The following is a 19,356-nucleotide window of genomic DNA, read 5'->3' as shown; positions in this document are numbered from 1 at the left end:
CTGTGGGAGTCTTTGATCCCTCTGGTCCTGGCTCATTCTGGGAGAGGCAGTGAGTGCTCCCCACGGGCTGCACCCCGGGGTCACCCACCTCCCCTCACTCCAGAGCCCTCTCTGGCTGGCCTGACGTCCCAAGGCGGCCCGTGGGTGACGCTCCCTCGCCCGCCCTGAGCTGGAGCAGGGCCTCGGGCTGTGAGGGCGCGTGGCAGGCCCCCGTGGACGCCTCCTGTGGGCGGCCGCCTTGCAGGGAGGCTGGTGACACTTCCGTCAGCGTCCCAGCCCTGGACACCCAGGCCCACCAGGGCCACGCGGCTGAACACAGGGGCCCAGGGCGCCCCCAGATGCTGCACCCCCATGTCTGGGCAGCCAGGTGACGGCTCCCACCGGGAGGTCACTTCCCAGGGAGGCGTGAGGCCTCGTACCTTCTTTATCACTAAAACATTAGCTCCATGTGCTGGCTTTGCCACAGAAACAGGCTTCGTAAGGACTGGTGCGGGACTGACACAGATTTCCTACTTCTAAGTAAGGAAAGACCTCCCGAGCCTCGAGACGGCAGCGGGCCTCCACACTCGCCCAGGGGATCTGGCGCAGACGGACCTGGGAATCTGCGTCTCTGATCGGTTCCCAGGATCCGCCGCGGCCACAGATCACAGCCCACGTGACAGTCCCCGACCTGCAGGAGGGCCCCAAGCAGCGCCGAGCTCGACCACTGCTCCCTCCTTCCTCCCGTCTGCCTCTTGGTGCCAGTGTGGTGCCAGAGAGGTTGAGAGACTCGCCCAACCTCACACGGCACGTGAGGCCGCCAAGCCCGGCAGGCCCGAAACCAAACCACGCAGCCCGTGAAAAACATCCACCTTCATCTGAAGCCTGTGTCTAAAAGTTAGACACATTTAGGTGTAGCTCAGTACATTATCTTAAAAATAACAACAACAAAAAAAGCAACCAAGAAAATAAAACTTAGATGCTGTATAACTTCAGCATTCGCTAAAGCTTAAGTTTTATACCTTTTCTCTGTTATGAACTAGTTATTGGACTTTAAAAAAATTTCTATTCTTTCAGCCCCCCCCCAAAATATCACATCATCTCAACCAAACCGAAAACATTTGTACCCTGCCGTTTCCATTGGTTAGAAGTGGACCTTGCAGCAGGATTTAAAGTCACTATTATTCGTCATTCTCAGCATTGGTGGTGGACTTAAAAACTACGCACCCTCTCCAGGAAGCACCTTCCAACCAGCTCCGGGCAGTCCGCGTAGGTCTCCAGCTCCCGCAGGAATATCCTAGACAGGGGGGTCTCGGGTCACGTGAAAAACAACCTGAGTCTGGTGACGCCGGGGACAGTTAATGGAGATCATTTTCCAGCAGATTTCCACCCTCTACTCTGGAGGATTCAAGCCGCCGCGTGGTGACAAAGCCCCTGACCGCAGCGCCCCCGGCCGGCCCCGCGCATCCCGGCGCTGGTGCGCAGAGGGGTGGGGGGCTGCTCTGGCGTCAGCTGGGACGAGGCCGCAGCAAGGACCGAGAGGGACACTGCTGCCCCCACGACCGGCGCGCTGTGGGTCCCTGCACACGTGGCCCAGTGCCTTGGTGGGCCAGGACCCTCCTGCCCTGCCACTGTCCCACGCTCTGGTGCCGGCTCCTTTCTAAGTCTCCGGTTTGCTTGTGTGCCCTAGGAGACACCCTGGCAGGAGGGGGAGTTGCCTTGGGGATCCATTCGGGGCTCCGGTGACAGACTGGCCGTGACCCCGAAGCCTCGAGGATGCCAAGGCACCGTTTTGATTCCCAAGGCTCAAGGCCGGGCATGGTGGCTCATGCTTGTAGTCCCAGCACTCTGGGAGGCTGAGGCAGGAGAATTGCTTGGGGTCAGTAGTTTGAGACAAGCCTGAGCAAGAGCGAGACCCTGTCTCCACTGAAAACAGAAAAAAATTAGCCGGGCATGGTGGCTTGCACCTGTAGTCCTAGCTACTCGGGAGGCTGAGGCAGGAGGATCACTTGAGCCCAGGAGTCTGAGGTTGCTGTGAGCGAGGCTGACGTTACAGCACTCACTCTAGCCTGGGCAACAGAGTCAGACTCTGTCTAAAAAAAAAAAGAGGTTCTGCTCAACCTCTGGGGAGCGGCGCGGGGGGCGCTTGGGCAGGTCAGCTGCTGCCTGCGGCCTCATTTGTAAGGGGGGGCGAGCTCATGCCAGGGTCCCCACAGCCCCGACTCCTGAGGGCGGCTCTGCAGAGCGGGGTCCCCTGCTGGCCTCTCTCCAGGGTGCATGGCACTGGGTGCCCACGCGGCCGCGTCCCGCAGGCTCCGGCAAATCATTAAGAAAGCAGGAAGCGCCACAGGGCGGAGGAGAGGCAGCCCGGGTGACGGCGCCCCGGTGAGGGGCGTCTGCTTTGCCCCTCCGTCAGAACCGGGAGAGACACACACTTGCTGAGCGGTGTGGCCTCCGCTGCCCCCAAGCGCCAACGCTCAGCTTTGGGGACCCCTCTGCCCCTCCGCAGCGCCAGGAGGGTGGTGGGGCTGGCCCCCACACGGCGCCGCTCAGGGCAGCTCATGGGTGACTCAGCCGCCGGCCCCGGTCGGGGAGGCGAGGTGCCACCGGGCACGCAGAGGGCGAGAGCGCCTGGGCACCCGCTCACCCCTGCGGCCTGAGAGTTCGCCCTCGAGAGGCGGTGCCCTCCGGGCCCAGGTCCCGGAGGTGGTGGTGACGGGCGTGGCAGAGATCCCCGAGTGTGACCCGAGGGTGACCCGAGGCCGGCCCCACCTGTTGTGGAAGTGGTAGATCTCCTCCATGTTTCCGAACAGGACGTCCTTCTTGTTGTGCAGGTCTGTCGAGATGAGGTGCGTCATCAGCGGGTTGTCCATCTCGGCCGCGTAGCCCTGCGGGGGACGGGGGCAGGGAGGCCTGGGCCACGGCCCGCCGGAGCAGCCCAGCAGTAAACAGGACCCCACCGCAAACGGCGTCGGTTCTGGGTGGGTGGGGGTGCGTCCTCCTGCCTTTTAGGCTTTTACTTTCAGGGGAAACTGATACAGAGAGCACAACTCTAACACGTCTACACTGCCTTGACCACCCCCTGCGGGTACCTGGGTGACTCAGACAAGTGTCTACACTGCCATGACCGCCTTCTGTGGGTACCTGGGTGACTCTGACAGGTGTCTACACTGCCATGACCACCCTCTGTGGGTACCTGAGTGATTCAGACAGGTGTCTACGCTGCCTTGACCACCCCCTGCGGGTACCTGGGTGACTCAGACAGGTGTCTACACTACTGCTGTGACCACCCCCTGTGGGTACCTGGGTGACTCAGACAGGTGTCTACACTGCCATGACCAGCCCCTGCGGGTACCTGGGTGACTCAGACAGGTGTCTACACTACTGCCGTGACCACCCCCTGTGGGTACCTGGATGACTCAGACAAGTGTCTACACTACTGCCGTGACCACCCCCTGTGGGTACCTGGGTGACTCAGACAGGTGTCTACACTGTGGTGACCACCCCCTGTGCTACGAATGCTCCTGCACATGGTGAGGGGGCGCAAACACCGCCTCTGGGCACTGGTTCCGCGAGGCGGGGGCGGGGCCTCACCTCCAGGACGCACAGCAGCTCCTCCACGTATGCGCGCTCCGTGTCCAGGAGCTCATTCATCACGTGCCTGGGGACACAGATAGGTCAGGGCCGGGGTGGGCGCGTGGCCGGTGTGAGGCCTGACTGTGGACACGGAAACCATGGCACCTGGAGGCGATGACGTCCTGTGCCCGAGGGGTCGGGAGATGCCGCTTGGTCCAGGGGCTGGACGCTCCCTGGGGACCGAGGCCGGACCCCCAGCCTGGCATCCTGGGCCCTGCGGTGTGGACTCCCCGGCCCACCTCCCAGGCTTGTGGGTCCCCTGTGCATACTGAGCTCAAGTCCCCACACGTGTCGCAGTCAGCCCTGGATCCAGCCCTGTGTTCTTCACGGGCCACCAGGGGACCCGGCCCCGACCCAGCTGCCCCCTGTGGGCTCCGGGAGGTTGGGGTAGCTTTGCCCCACTACAGCGCCTCTGCCCACCACCCTCCTGACACAGTTGCAGAAGGGGGTCCCTGTTGGCTACACGGGTCCCCGTTTTTGGAGGGTCCACCGACCTTCTAGAACACATAGATCCCGGAGCTGGCAGGTTGCTCCTGAGCTGAGACTATGGAGAAGGTCATTCTAGAGCTGCCGGTGGCACCGAGAGCCCCTCTGTGTGCCGCTCAGGCTGTCCGCACCCCCACCTGGATGTGGGGCCCCTCAGTACCACACGCCGCCTGCCACCTCCCGCACACACGGGGCCAGGCGCTCCTCCCCGTCTGGAAGCTTCTGGACAGCCCCTGCCCACCGGTCCCACCGGTCCCACCAGAGACAGAAGTGAGAGGAGCTTTCACCCAAAGCTCAGTTCACTCTGACTCCAGACCCCACTCTCCGGTGGCCCCAGAGACACTGCCGTGTGGGAGGACACGGAGAAGAACCACCGCATGCACCCTGGTGCCTGCTCCCACTCTGTGACCTGCCCAAAGACCCTGCTCCTCTCAATTTTGGAGTCAACAGCGTTCAGAGGGGGGACCTGGCTCTAGGTGTCCTCTGCAGGTGTGCCCAGGACAAATGCCAGAAAGACAAGGTCGGCGGGGCCACACCTGCGGTTCTCTTCTGTCCCTAACACGGAGCTGCGGTTTGCGGTTCCGGCTCTGGGCACCGAGGCCTCCGGTGTTTTGGCTTCTTCTCAACTCGAGTCCCCGCACGCACCGTCCCTGGCCCTGGGAGTGAGGTCGCTCTTCCGCACAGGCGGAAGGCCAAGGCAGGGAGCTGCTTCTCTACACGCGCAAGGTCCCCACTCTGAGCTCCTGCAAGTCCAGGGGACGGGGCTCGGGAAGGCACTGCCCACCTCGGCGGCCACTGGCCGCGAGCAGCCACTCAAATACAGCAGAGCATCCAGATGCCACGCCACCACACGTCTCCCGGGCTGAAACTCCCTGTGCCCAGTGCCCAGGGCTGTGGACGAGCTCCCTGCAGGGGCGCGGCTGGCGGAGACACCTGCTGGGTTGAGTGCTGCTCCCGGGACGCCCCTGTAGCACCACCCGACGTCACCACAGAGTCAAGCCAGCCGTGTGTGGGGAACACGCATGTGCTAGCGTGTGCACACCAGACAGATGAAATGAATCACGCATGGGACTTTGAGTGGCTTGTGGGCACCCACTGCCGGTGCCCGAAACCCCACCTGGCGGCTCAGGTGGTGTCGCCCGAGGACCCTCCCGTCTGCTGCCCACAGCCCTGGGAGCAGGAAGGGGATGCTGACGCCTGGGCGAGGAGGTGTGGACGCTGAGGGACTGCGCCGTCCAGGGAGACGTCTCAGGAGGAAGGTGCAGCTGGGTGCGGGGTTGGATGGGTTCCCGGGGCAGACTCTGGGCTCTGCTCTCGGGGGTGAAGGTGCCAGGGCAGGACGCGGGGAGCCCAGTGGCCGGCCCCTCGGGAAGGCGGGCTGTGCAGGGACAGGACCCAGGTGGTGTCTTAGCCTAGCTGTGCTCAGGAGGGTGGGTAGGCGAGACGCCCGGGTGGGCGCAGGGGCCGTGGAGACAGCCCAGGTGCAGAGGCCTTCCCTGGGTGGGCTAGGGGGCATGCGGGTGGCAGCCCCAGCCCCACGTCTGCACCAGCCCAGGGCTCCTCGCGCAGGGCCCCGACAGGGGGGACCCAGTGTCCGAATGGCCAAAGTGCACACCGGAGCACCGGGCTGGGTGGGGCTTTCCCAGGAAAACTTAGATTTCTCTTCCTTTCAGACGTGGTGATGCCAAACGGACACATGTACCCTGCGTGTGCACAACCCAGGCACACGGCCCTCAGCGCCAGCTACGTGCCACTTTGCCTCGTTGGAGGTCTGTCCCAACGTCCGTGCGCACGGCCACCCCACCCACCTGCGCAGCACGGCCAGGCTCTCCTCCTCGTCCCCCGCGGAGCTGCTGCGGCCCTGCCTCCCGCTCATCTCGCTCTGCGGACAGGAACAGCACCAGGCTTGGGAAGGGGCGGAGCGGCCCCAGGTGCCCCCGAGAACCAGGGCGGGGTCCCCCGAGGAGGGGGAGGGGACCCGTCCCCAGGATGCCGTGGCGCGACGTGAGGACAGGCCACGTGGCGCAGGGCCTCACCTTGGCCCGCCGGTAGGGCCCCCTCCGGAGCGCGCTGCCCTCGGAGCTGGGGTTCTCCGAGCCTCTCCGGATGCCTGTTTGGAAAGAGGTGGAGAAGGTGGCATCACCCTGGTGCTGGCGGCCTGGGAGGGGAGCGCGGCCGAGCGTGGCACTGTCCCCTTCGAGGGGGCAGCACAGGGCCAGAGGGAGCAAGGAAGGCCTGGTGCCTGAGAGGAGGACACGAAAGGGGCTTCCGAGGTCAGGGGGGCTGGCGTGGGCGGCAGGCCATGGCGAGGAGCCCTGGCGGGGACGCCTGCAGCCTCTGGCCAGGGCATCTCCAGACACAGAGCAAACCGCGTCTCTGGCCTTGGGGACCCAGCGCTGGGGGCCGGCGCCTGGCTCTCGCAGGCTCTTGGGGATTTACAGCTGATGCTGGCCAAGGACACCTGGCCAGGACAGGAGGAGCGAGGTGGGGTGACAGGGAAGCATCTCCCAGAAGCAGCGCTGGGCTTGGCCACGGGGGATGGGTGTCGCATGGGGCCAGGCAGGGCCACCGTGGGCAGCCACGTGGCCGGCCGGGCTGGCTGTGCCCGTGGACCGGCTGTGCGGGAGGGCTCTGGACGGAGGTCTAGGGAGTGCAAGGGACCCCACTGCGCTCTGAGAACGGGCGGGGCGTGTGGCCCAGTGGGAAGGTCAGGGGGTCCTGCCCCCGTCCACGTTCCCAGCTCTGTGGGCCACACGGCCGTGGCAGAAACGACTAAGCCAGCTTGGCGCAGAAGTGGCAGGGGACAACGGTGCCACGTGGAGAATCCACGTGGTCTCCCCAGTGTGCCGTGTGCCCGAGGGACCCCCACACGCAGAGCGCAAGGAGCCACGCACCTGGGGAGGGGCAGGGCGACTTGGTCAGCGCCTCCGGCCGGGGCGCCACGGGCTGCACCGGCCGCGTCTGCTTGGCCGCCAGCTTCCTGAGGCTGGCCTGCCGGCGGCGGAACATCTCCTCCGTGCTCGCCTGCTTCTGGAAGACCTTGCGCACGTGCTCCTGGAACGGGCGGCAGGGCAGTGAGGCGCGAGGGTGGCACGGGGACGGCATTAGGGTGTACCCGCCGTGCATGGGACGAGCCTCCAGGCTTTTTGTTTCTGTTTTTGTTTTGAGACAGTCTTGCTCTGTCGCCCAGGCTAGAGTGAGTGCCATGGCGTCAGCCTAGCTCACAGCAACCTCAATCTCCTGGACTAAAGCAATCCTCCTGCCTCAGCCTCCCGAGTAGCTGGGACTACAGGCATGCGCCACCATGCCCGGCTAATTATTTCTATATATGTTAGTTGGCCAATTAATTTCTTGCTATTTTTAGTAGAAACAGGGTCTCGCTCTTGCTCAGGCTGGTTTCAAACTTCTGAGCTCAAGAGATCTTCGTGCTTCGGCCTCCCAGAATGCTGGGATTACAGGCGTGAGCCTCCGTGCCTGGCCCTGCCCCCTAGTTTTAATGTCCACCACACAGCGTCCATGAGTGCCTCGGGCGGTGGGCATCTGAGGGATGCTGCTCAGCTCCCGGCGGGGCCTGGAAGCCGTCCCCAAGTACCTGAAGGGCCACCACGGCCCCAGGAGGTGGAGTGACGTCTCCTGGTCACCCCGAGGGTGGGACCAGGCTGGCAGGTTGGGGCGGACGTCCGGGGGAAGCCCTGCTCTGGTACAGTATCGGGGATGCCTGGTGTCACCAGGGCCCCGGGGGATGTCACCCCCTACAGCACCTGCCACGGCGTGGGTCTGGCCAGGGTGCAAGACGGCCCCTCGCAAAGCTGGTGTGGAATCACTTCTGTCCCAGCTCTCAAACGCCCGCTGTCCACTGACAGCAAACCGAACGCGTCCCCGACACTGCGCAAAGTGACTCCCGGCACCCAGGGTGGCCGAGCTGCACTGGTCCTGCGGCCTTACCGTCAGGTCCTGGTTGAGGATGGACTCGTAGTCCTGGAGGATCTGGGGGAGCTCCTGGATCTTGCTTTCTGCCCCCGTCTCCAGAAACCTCTCGATCTCCTGCAGGGCGGCCTCCGCCCCGTCCTGGGACTGGCACTTGTCCACGGGCTGTGAGGCCAGCAGGTAGATGCCCTCGTCGCTCCACCGCATGGACTGCGGACACAGGCGGGAGAGGGGCCGCTGTCAGGGGTGGGGCCTGCTCATGGCAGCCACTCCCTGCCCGCCTCGCCGTCCACCGCCGACCCGGGATTTGGGGACACCTAACACGCTGCCGCTCCCAGCTGCTGAGCCAGGAGGACCCTGAGGGCCCGGAGCCCTGCGAAGGCTGAGCGTGTTCCGGGCGAGACTGACATCTACGGCCGCTACGGAGGGGAGACAGGCGCGGCGTGGTAGTTAACAGAGGCCGAGAGTCTCGCGTCCTTCTGAGGAAACCACTGCTGTTGCCGGTGACTTCTAGGGCACAGGTGGCTCTACGGGGACGCGCCCGCCCGCGCCATTCTGAACCCATGAATCCGACCTGGCTGTGGAGGATGGGGGGCCCCGCTGCCTACCGCCTCCAGGAGGCCGTGCAGCTCCAGCGACCGGCCCAGCCGCCCCCGCCGCCGCCCGACCTCGGCAGCAAAGGCATCGCAGAGCTGCCGCAGCTCCTCGCACTTGGGCAGGATGGAGTCCACGGCGTAGTGCTTGTCCTCGATGAGCCGCTCGCCGTCCAGGCACAGCGCCCGGGCCCTGTCCACGGCCGCCTGAGGACGTCGCCGGGAGACCGGCGAGGGTCACTTGCGTGCGTCAGAGGCAAGCAGGGCCCCAGTCACAGTGGGCGAGTCCCAGAGGGGTGGGACCCGCATCATTTCCCCGTGTCTGTGGTCATGGAAATGCCACCCAGTCCCGTCGGCTGTTGGGGACAAATGCTTCTGGGGCCCCATGGAAAGGCACCGTCCGTCTGTCTTTCTTGGGGATGGACCCACGGGTTCCAGGGTGGGACGGGCAGAGGGTCCCTGCGCCCGGCCCGCGATGACGCTGGGCTGAGAGGTCCTCCTCCGCAGTGGTGACGCCCAGCCCCTGCGCGTCCCGACAGCCCCGGCGACGCCGCGAACCCTCCCGCCAGCCGCCCGCCACACCGTCCTTACGCGGGATTTCTCCTCGAAGCCGGCGAGGTCCCTCAGCAGGTGCTGCACGTGCGCCAGGCTGTTGCCCACGTCCGTGAAGGCCGCGACCTTCTGGGACACCACGTCCAAGGTGGCTGTGACCTGGAACGGAGAAGGGGCTGCTCAGGGCGTCCGCACCAGCTGGAGAGATGCCGGGAGGGGGACGCAGGTGGCCTGGGGGGCTCTGCCCAGACTTCTGTCCCCCCCAACCCCGCACGAACGCCCAGCATGGCTGGTGTTGGCATACTCAGGGTTTCACGTGCGTGACTTCTGAAACACACGACAGCTTGTCCCTTTAAAGACAAAAGCTTTAATTTTCTTTAGCAGAAGTCATCCTGAAAAGGGGCGTGCACCCCAGGTGACCCGAAGCCCCGGGCGGGGGTCTCTGTGTGGGGGAGTGCAGAGCGGGACGGGGGCAGGGGGGCAGCCTCTGCTCACCGTGCTGGGAAACTCACCTCCCGGAAGCCCTGCTCGAAATGCCGCAACTGCAGGCACTGCTCGAGCTTCTGCTGGTGCTTTGCCCAAAACTCGTCAAAGGCCGCCTCCGTCTCGCTCAGCTGGGCCAGGAGCCTGGAGAGGGGACACGGCCATGGCCTTCGTGTGTCGTGCAGGGGGAGCGCCACATCCCCCTGGGGGCCCGGCAGGTGGAGCGACCATGACCCCCAGAGCAGCGGGGAAGGAGGAGGAAAGGCCTGGGGTGCGCCCCCTCCCTGAGCGCCATCCTCCATGTCACACTCCCGGCGGAGTGAGCCGAGCCTGCTAATTTTATTTTATTTTATATTTTTTGAGACAGAGTCTCACTTTGTTGCCCAGGCTAGAGTGAGTGCCGTAGCATCAGCCTTGCTCACAGCAACCTCAAACTCCTGGGCTCAAGCAATCCTCCTGCCTCAGCCTCCCGAGTAGCAGGGACTACAGGCATGCACCACCACGCCCGGCTAATTTTTTCTCTATATATTAGTTGGCCAATTAATTTCTTTCTATTTATAGTAGAGACGGGGTCTCGCTCTTGCTCAGGCCGGTTTTGAACTCCTGACCTCGAGCAATCCGCCTGCCTCAGCCTCCCAGAGTGCTGGGATTACAGGCGAGAGCCACCATGCCCGGCCTAGTTAGCTAATTTTTAAGGCCCAGGAGGTGGGTTTGGGCCCATTACCTGCACTTCAGCTCAGCAGTGACAGGGCCCGGAGGTTCCTGCGCACTGGCGCTGCGCCAGCACTGCCCTCATCCCCACTCGGTCCCCAGCCTCTGGCCAGGCGTGTGTTCGGATCTGTGCCCTTTCACAGACAGGGAAACCGAGTCCCAGGGAAGCTGACAAGGAGCCCGGTGTGGAGCTGGGGCCGCCGCCCGTCCCTCTTGGCTGGGCAACCTCTGCCTCGGGCCCTGTCCCGTCTCCATGGGAGCCCTCGGTGCTGTGCCCCTGCACCCTGTCCCCCGTGTCCCTGGCACAGGAGGCTGCTGTCGTGGGCCCCGCCGAGTCCAGGGCAGAGCTTGGGGGTCCCCAGAAACGCCTCGGCCTGTGTCAGGATGGCAGCACCGACCCGTGTGGACGGACGGGTGGGCGAGGACGGGCGGTGCCGGACTCCCAGCCTGCGTGAGGTGGCAGCTGGCACCTGTGAGCCCACGGGCGTCACCTGCGCCCTGTTATGCCTCAGGCTGGGAACCCAGGGAAGGTACACAGATCACACCTCGTGTGACAGCAGGAAAGGACGTTCCCCACACCAGTGGGGAGAGCCCAGCGTCCCCGTCCATAGAAGACCTGCTTGGGGCGGGGCATGGCGGCTCACGCCTGTCATCCTAGCACTATGGGAGGCCGAGGCTGGAGGATCACTCAAGGTCAGGAGTTCAAGACCAGCCTGAGCAAGAGCAAGACCCCATCTCTACTAAAAAAAAATTGAATTGGCCAACTAAAAATATATAGAAAAAAATAGCCGGGCATGGTGGCGCATCTTGTAGTCCCAGCTACTCGGGAGGCTGAGCAGGAGGAGCCTGAAGAGGAGCTCAGGATTGCTAGAGCCCAGGAGTTTGAGGTTGCTGTGAGCGGGGCTGACGCCATGGCACTCTAGCTCAGATGACAGAGTGAGACCCTGTCTCAAAAGAAAAAAAGCCCTGCTTGGAGACAAAGCCACACGAGCCAGCGTGCCGTGTCACCACCGCTCTACCCCAACGTCCCCTCACGCCTAGGAAAAGCATGTCTGCTCCGGCCGTCTCCCCCCAAGACAGGCCGCCTGCTCTGGGGTCAGGAAGCTTCTTGGCAGGAAGGGGTGACAATCACGCAGAGGCTGGGGAGGGGACCGCTGGCCTCAGGGCTCGGATGGTCACATTTCCCGGCCTGTGGCCTCTTCCTGCCGCAGGGGCCATGGGCTGCTCTGCGCCGTGGCTGGGGCGGGGCCCGGCCTCACCTCTGCACAGTGCTCTGGTTGTCCAGCTGGTCCTGGTTCACGCTGCGCTCTGGGTCCTGGGCCAGCGGCGCGCTGACGCTCTCCAGGACGCCGCGGCCCTCCTCCAGTGCCAGCCTCATGTCCTCCTGCAGGGACAGGAGGCGGCGTCAGCGTAGCCGGGCAGCGGCGAGGTCCCGCGGGGCGTCCCGGGGGTGAGGACAGACCCTCGGGGTAAGGACGTGCAGCACGGGGTCCCGTCTGCGCAGTGGCCGGGCCGGGCGGGGACTCTCAGCCCGGGTGTGCAGGGTGGGGGAGAGCCCAGGCAGAGGAGGGGTGGACGCCAGACGCAAGCGTCCCTGCCCCGGGGCAGCCCTTGCCGCTGGGCGCAAAAGGCCACTCGTGGGAGGAGCCGCTCCCCCGGAAGACGGAGGGCGCAGAGGGTCACGGCCGTTGCCCACGCCGCTTCAGGGCCAGGGGCACACATGGCCCCGGACACGGCCCCCAGCAGCCACGTGGACGTGTGCTGCCCGGGACCTCAGGCCCAGCGTTCTGGCCACAGCGTCCCTGCCTGCCCGGACAGAGGACGGCCCCGGGTCCCCCGTTCGCCCCGACGGCGCGGGCGGCGCTGGGCTAGGCCGATGTGGAGCCGCAGCCCGTGGCCTGCAGGGCGTGCACGCCGCCCTCAGAGAGCAGCGCTGGTTCTGGGCAGGGAGGCTGCCCGCTGACCGCGGCCAAAGGCATCTCTGAAACCGGCCCAGACGCGTCCCCGGCACTGTCTCAACGCCCTACGGCGCTGCCTAGCTGCCGCGGGAGCCGCACGCACCTTGGCCCTGTCCCTCTTCTCAGTGTGTGCGCAGAGCACGGCACGCGTGGACGGTGCGTCGTTGGGCAGCTCGGTCTCGGCCAGCTCCGTCCCGAAGGCCTGCAGTGCCTGCGCCGTCCGCTTCACCATGAGCGCGAAGCTCTCAATCGCCTGGGGGGCAGATACGCGGTCACCGCAGTGCCCATGCCGCGGCCCCCGCGCTCCCACGGCCAACGCCACGGGGCCACTGTCGCGGCATCTCAAGAGGGCGGCGGCCAAAGTGCAACCGGCCGAGGCGTGTGCAAAAGGAAACGCCCTCCCGGGCTCCCTCCTCGTGCGTTTCTTCCCGAGCATACCAGGCAGGATTTACGGGTTTCCCACCGCCCAGAGCCACCCTGCGCCGGAGGTCTCTCCCCCCACGTCGAGGGGGTGAGCGTCGCAAACCACAGCAACACAGGCTTTGTTTTGTGTTTTCAAACCCTTTTCTCTTTTGCCTCCCAGCCGAGAGCGAGCTACTCCCAAACTCATTGCTCGTGTTACGCCTTCGTGATGACTCAGGTCCCCTGAGACCATCTCCTCATTCTCGGGGAAGCAAGCTAGTGCTAGCGTGAGCATGACTTTGGAGAGGGCAACGCCGCAGGGCAGGAGCTGTCCTGCCGGGTCGACCACGAACTGACAAGAACCTCGACCCGCCGGCACCCGGCCCACTCACTGTGCGGTGGCACAGCCACCGGGTGTGGCAGTAGTCCAGCGTCCCTCCGAGGTCCTCGGTCAGCTGCGACCTGTCGATGTGGCCGTGTAGCTCTGGCACGGAGCCCAGCATGATGACCTGGCAGGGAGGGAACGGGTCACGGCGTCCAGGCTGAGCCTCTGGGGCCACGACTGGCTCCCGGCAAGAACCGGCCCACGGGCAGAGCGTCCAGCGTCCCCGCCCTGGATGGGGCGGTGGTGGCAACGCGGATGGAGGCGTCTGGCCGCGGCCTGGCGTGGACCCAGGTTGCTCCCCCCACCTCCCGGCTGGTCCACGCCATGCGAGTCGCCGATTCCCCCTCAGCTTCTCGCTCACAAACAGGTGCATTACGGCTGATCTCACCGGCTTACAACGAGGAGCAAACGCTGGCCGTCAGCGCGTGCAACCCCTGACAGAGAGCGTGCACATGGCGGACCTCTGACAGGCGTCCACGCCCACTGCGGGCAGGTTCGCCAGACTGATCAAATAGTGATCTGGTCAGAATGGGGGTAGTTTTGGTCCCTGCTCCTGCCAAACGCACCGCGCAGTCATGTACGTGCTAGTTAGAGTCAGGGCAGCAGCACGGGCCAGGCTAGCGGTGCCTGAGGTCACACCTGGTACAGGAAACCCCGGCTGCGGTGGCCAAGTTGGTTCTTTATTTCTCTTGCCCCGTTGAGGCCGTGTGGTCCCTGTAGACGGATACCCTGAGACAGGCCTCCGGAGCTTAGCGCTGATATCATCATTAGATGCCGCTCAGTGGTCATTAAATACTGTGTTGGTTTAATGCAGCGGCTCTCGAGTGGGGGAGATGCTGCCCACCCCCCGGACACTGGACAGGGCCTGGGCACGGTTTGGGCCATCACCCCTGGGGGAGGATTGGGGGCCAGGAGAGCTGTGGAAACCCCATGACGGAGACGCTTTCCGCACCGGCTGCCACGGCGCCCTACTGAGAACCCTTGACTGGGACGTGATCTCTGTTTAAAGAGCCTGTCACATTTCCAGTTTCAACTAGAAAATGGGGTTCTCGGGAGAGAGGACTCGTTCTCTCTTCGCTGTTTAACGGAGCTATTCACAGGCTGCCCAGCACCTGACTCGCGGCCGGCATGTGCGAGGCCGTGTTCCCTGCGGTCTCTGCGTCCCGGCTGAGTCCCGTCCACGCCTCGCATGTGCTGGGCCGTGACAGGGGTGCAGGAACCCGGTGCTTTGTGTGACACTTTCCTTCCAGGACCGAGTTCAGCATATAGCCCACAACACGGACACGGATGCGTCTTTAACAGCCATTCTCCAAATGAACTTCTCTGCGGTCCTGAAGGACCACCTAACACGGGCCCGTGAGGCTGAGGAGGCCAGAGACCGCTTCCGCAAGACCACGTGAGGCGACTCTGAGCCCCGGCACAGCAGAGGCACTGTGCAGGGGGGACCCCGGCACTGACGGGAGGGACCCCGTTTCCTGTGACCGTCTGTGGCACAGAGACCTGTGGTCAGTGGGGTGCACCTGCCAATATCCGGGGAGCCTGTCACCCCATTACAGGGTCACAATACACATGCGTGACTGCCCGAGACACGCTGCACACGCAGCCCCTCCCCCCGCCCGGGCAGAAGTCACCCTGGGAAGCGGTGGCTCAGACACACAGGTTCTCTGTGCACAGACGTGCTGGGCATCAGAGCTCTGCCAGAGACCCGGAGCCTGTGGTTCTCGGGGCCACAGAGGCGCAACTCGCATGCAGACCCTGCAGGGCCCTGTGCATGGCCGGCTGTGCAGAACGTCCTCCTGCCCCGTCGCTGCCCCGTGCCAGGTGGCGGGTCACGGAGCGGCTCCTGGGCGGACTGCGGTCAGGGTGTCAGGGTGGGTGGGCCCGGGGCCTCCTGGGTGGGCGGAGGAGGTCAAAGTGCCCAGACCCAGCCTTCCCCAGCCTCGGGGAGAGAAGGGCCGAGTGTGTCCGGGGCCAAGGTCCGCGGAGGGGCAGGAGCAGCGTCAGGAGGGCGCCAAGCTCGGCTGCTGCCACCTGCACACCGAGGGGCAGGAAGGACCCTCCTGGAGCGGGATCCCCAGCCCGGTCTTGGGTTTCCCGGAGCAACCTGGCCGGGGCTGCTGTCCCCACTGGGGCGGAGAAGAAAGGAACCCACAGAGGTTCCGCCACAGCCCCCGTCCAGTGTCCTTCACAGAGGCCGCTCGGCTCAGGTGACAGCCAGGTCCAGAGGGGACGCGGGCTCCCAGAGTCCACGGGCTTTGAGGGACTTTATGGTCTTTGTGTTTTGTTTTTTTTTTTGAGACAGAGTCTTACTCTGTTGCCCTGGATAGAGTGCCGTGGCGTCAGCCTAGCTCACAGCAACCTCAAACTCCTGGGCTCAAGCGATCCTCCTGCCTCAGCCTCCCGAGTAGCTGGGACTACAGGCATGTGCCACCGTGCCCAGCTAATTTTTTTCTATATATTTTTAGTTGGCCAATTAATTTCCTTCTATTTTTTTTAGTAGAGACGGGGTCTCGCTCTTGCTCAAGCTGGTCTTGAACTCCTGACCTTGAGTGATCCTCCGGCCTCGGCCTCCCAGGTGATCTTTGTTTTTTGAAAGGACAACTGGTCCACCCTAAGACGTTTCCTTTCTTAATATGACGGGCAGTGCTAGGGACAGGCTGTGCGTGCCGGGCTGAGTCGGGGGACAGGAGGGGAGGGCTGGACTGGCACAGCTGGGGCCGCTCCTTGCAGAGACGGCAGGTATGACCGTGTCCCCTGACTCAGTTTCCCGCCCAAGGCTGGGCTTGTGTGTCAGGGACCCTGAGCTCTGGGGCAGGGCAGGGACGCTGGGGACCGCGTGGACGGGATGTGCGGCTTCCGACCAAGCGCCGCAGGGCTCTGCCGGTGGCCACGGCGCTGGGGTCACGCCTGGAGAACTGTGCCGGCGGGCGGGAGGGTGGGGGGATGGCGCATACTCACCGGCACCTTCATCTTAAAGTCATCTCTGTTGAACTTGAACGCGATGTCGGACAGAGTCCTCTGGAAAAATCCCGTGGGGCGGAGGACGAGGACGAGCTGCAGGTTCGCTGGGAACGACGCCTGCGGGGTGGGGGGGCTGCGTCACCTCCGTGGACGGCGTGGCTGAGAGGGGCGTCGCCACCCCGAGGCAACCACATGGCCTCCGCGAGGTGCCCCATGGGGCACGGGCATGCTGGGATAGAAGCGGTCACAGCCCCGGCCCCTCTCAGAGACCCCGCCGTTTTTTAAGAGAAAAGGAAAAGCTGCGCTCGCTGCTCGGCGCAGTCTGTGGCTCGGTCTGTGGACTCAGAGCCAGAGCGCCTCACAGCTGCGAGGGGCAGAGCCGCACCCTTCCAGCTCTCACCCGAGTCCTGCCGCGCACGTGGTTGTGTCTGGGGTGGGGTCTGCACAGAGGTGACCCGGCCCCGCAAGGTCACCGGGGCCCAGAGGCGGGAGGTGTGTCTTGGAGCCGGGGGACAGCAAGGGCCGCTGCACGGGGCCTGGAACGGGCCCTCCCCCCGCCAGGTGCAGAGGGGCCAACCCTGTGGCGCCCGGCTCGGGGACCTGAGAGTCACTTCCCGTGGTTGCGCCACCCATCTGCACAGGCCGCTCCGACAGCCCCAGGAGCCCACGCGCGTGCGGCAGCAAGACATCGTATAGACGACACACGTGTTGCCTGAACGAAATCGAAGATGAGCTCACACCCCGGCGTGCACACACACCCTGGACACAGGGACACGGACGTGTCTGCTCCCTGGCTCTGCCACTCACAAGGTTTGCGACCCTGGGCAAGATCCTCGCTTCTCTGTGCCTCAGTCCTCCCATCTGCAAAATGGGCACGGCAGCGGCGCCTACCTCGGTTCTCTCTAACAGACAGGGTCTCTCTGTCACCCAGGCTGGGGCACGATCACAGCTCATGGCAGCCCTGTGCTCCCGGGCTCAAGCGATCCTCCTGCCTCAGCCCCCCAAAGTGCTGGGGCTGCAGGCGTGTGAGTTGACGCATCTGGCTTTGTCACGCTTGAGGGTGGGGTGACCAGGGGCTTCTGCGGTGTTCAGCACCTGCCTGGCGCAGAGCGTGCTGACCCACCTGACGGCCACGCAGGGAAGGCCACGCCAGGGCTGAGTCACGCCCAGACCCCAGGGAGAGCCCGTCACCCAAAACAGAAGAGTCTGAAGCGGCGAGTTCAATTTCTGTGTCTCGAGGCCAAACGCACACGGAACACAGACACACACGCAAGGATGGGACGGCCCCACGGCCGGGAACAGACACAGCGGCAGGAATAGGGGGACCAACACACCCGCGTCCTGGCCGACGGGCTGGCCCACGCCCACCTGCCACGCCCGTGGCTGGCGCCAGAGAAGCCCCAGGGCCACAGAGCTGAGGACTCCCAGGTCAGGGGACACAGGGCCGGGGCTGGCACCCCGGCTGCTCCGGCAGGAGGGACACCGGGCTCCCCTCCTCGCTGACCACACGGCATCAGGCGTCCTTGGGACCTTGCAGGTAAGTCCCGAGTTCTAGCGAGACCCTGGGATGACGACATGACTCACTGAGACGGCACAGGAGCGCGGAGGCCCCGGTGGCAGGGGTGTGGCAGTCGTCCTTAGAAGCAAAACATGAGCCAGGAGCTGCCTCCTAGGCTGCCTGTGTGTGTGTGGGGGGGGCGTTGAACCGGAGATGAGCACTCGCCGGGGCACAGACACCGGAGGCCAAGAGCACGTTCCGTGCCCGGGCAGCAGCTGAGCTCCACGCCCAGGCCGGGCGGACGCTGTCCCCTGTCACTGGACAGCTAAGCTCCCCATCTAGACTGGGCGGATGCTGTCCCCTGTCCCTGGGCAGCTGAGCTCCCCATCTAGGCCGGGCAGACACTGTCCCCTGTCCCTGGGCAGCTGAGCTCCCCATCTAGGCCGGGCGGACGCTGTCCCCTGTCACTGGGCAGCTGAGCTCCCCGTCTAGGCCGAGTGGACGCTGTCCCCTGTCACTGGGCAGCTGAGCTCCCCATCTAGGCTGGGCAGACACTGTCCCCTGTCCCTGGGCAGCTGAGCTCCCCATCTAGGCTGGGCGGACACTGTCACGTCCCTGGGCAGCTGAGCTCCCCATCTAGGCCGGGCAGACGCTGTCCCCTGTCACTGGGCAGCTGAGCTCCCCATCTAGGCCAGGCGGATGCTGTCCCGTCACTGGGCAGCTGAGCTCCCTGTCTAGGCTGGGTGGACGCTGGTCTTGCCTTGGGATGGGGGGACACCAGCATCTGTGCACACCTCCCACCCAGGGCCCTGGCATGTCTCTGCTCCGTCTGCTGTCCTTTGGGAGGACAGGGACCGTGCATCCTGAGTTGGCTCCACGGGCCCGTCTGCCAGACGCCGGCCTCCACACTTGTCCCCCTGGCCCCCGGGGAGCTGCCCTGGAGCCAACCGCATGTCCCCACAACCGTGCGCTCTGCCACGCCGTGCACACCGCACCAACACACAAACCGTGCCACGGCTAATGCTCGTCCTGCAGGCGGCGCACACAGGGTGACCGGAGGGCAGGTCCGGGTCACCCATCAAGAGGACTTTGAAAAGTGTCACCGCTGCTGTGAAATCGGCCACCACTATTTCGGGAAAGCCACCCTGATGGGGCCTGTCTCTCGAGTTGAAAGAGAATCACGCCTTTCTAAATCTGATGGCAGTTTTCGTCACCTCGGATTCACACCCCGTGGAAGGCAGGCCCTTTCAGGACAGGCCGGATGTCTGAGCTGAAACCAGGGCTGGCTGCCGCCTCCTGCAAGCCCCCCCAGATTCACACTTCCATCCAGCCACCGGGGAGGAGGCTCAGTCCCCCACCTGTGAGGGGGACGGACACAGCTCGGGGCCGTGCCTGGAGGCGCAGTCAGCGTGATTCCACACTCCTGCTTTCCTCCGAGTTAGCCTTTCCATTATTTTTTCTTTTTTCTTTTTTTTCTTTTTTAATTTTTTTCTTTTATTTTATTTTCTCAGACCCGGAAAGTGGAACCTTTCCATTGTTTTTAAACTTTGAATCTTTATATTCCGGACGCTCTTGGCCAGTGAGCAGGGTTGAATGGTGCACACAAACATGTGTTAAATATAAACAAGGGCAGGTTAAGTGTTCTCCCAGTCGGGGTCAACCATCGGTGCTAAAAGCTGGGCAAGGTCCAGAATAAAACTTCATTTCAAAAGGCAGAGGTGAGCGCCACAGGCAGAGGACGCAGGACGGAGGTGACAACACGATGTCCTTCTGCAAGCTGCAGGA

At 64.3% G+C, this 19,356-nt stretch overlaps 1 protein-coding gene across 14 annotated transcripts in view; it reads right to left on the bottom strand.

Annotated features, from left to right (window-relative positions):
• The window catches only part of MCF2L (MCF.2 cell line derived transforming sequence like), a 108,555-nt gene that overhangs the window by 12,228 nt on the left and 76,971 nt on the right, over window positions 1-19,356 (bottom strand). For all 14 annotated transcript variants that reach the window (XR_002225104.2, XM_020290517.2, XM_020290510.2 and 11 more), the window contains 14 exons: window positions 16,071-16,190; window positions 13,120-13,236; window positions 12,429-12,578; window positions 11,627-11,751; window positions 9,686-9,800; window positions 9,213-9,332; window positions 8,637-8,828; window positions 8,047-8,238; window positions 6,996-7,155; window positions 6,138-6,211; window positions 5,910-5,983; window positions 3,574-3,640; window positions 2,752-2,867; window positions 1,207-1,276 (listed from right to left, as the gene is read on the bottom strand). Coding sequence is in view for 13 of the 14 variants with exons in the window: in XM_020290517.2 (XP_020146106.2) it covers window positions 1,207-1,276; window positions 2,752-2,867; window positions 3,574-3,640; window positions 5,910-5,983; window positions 6,138-6,211; window positions 6,996-7,155; window positions 8,047-8,238; window positions 8,637-8,828; window positions 9,213-9,332; window positions 9,686-9,800; window positions 11,627-11,751; window positions 12,429-12,578; window positions 13,120-13,236; window positions 16,071-16,190 (1,692 nt within the window). In the remaining variant the exon portion in view is untranslated. The remainder of the gene's footprint in view (window positions 1-1,206; window positions 1,277-2,751; window positions 2,868-3,573; window positions 3,641-5,909; window positions 5,984-6,137; window positions 6,212-6,995; window positions 7,156-8,046; window positions 8,239-8,636; window positions 8,829-9,212; window positions 9,333-9,685; window positions 9,801-11,626; window positions 11,752-12,428; window positions 12,579-13,119; window positions 13,237-16,070; window positions 16,191-19,356) is intronic.

Source organism: Microcebus murinus, chromosome 13 (assembly GCF_040939455.1).
Source record: "Microcebus murinus isolate Inina chromosome 13, M.murinus_Inina_mat1.0, whole genome shotgun sequence".
Classification (NCBI taxonomy): Eukaryota; Metazoa; Chordata; class Mammalia; order Primates; family Cheirogaleidae; genus Microcebus; species Microcebus murinus.
Note: the sequence above shows the minus strand (reverse complement) of the source record. Positions and strands in the feature narration are given on the sequence as shown.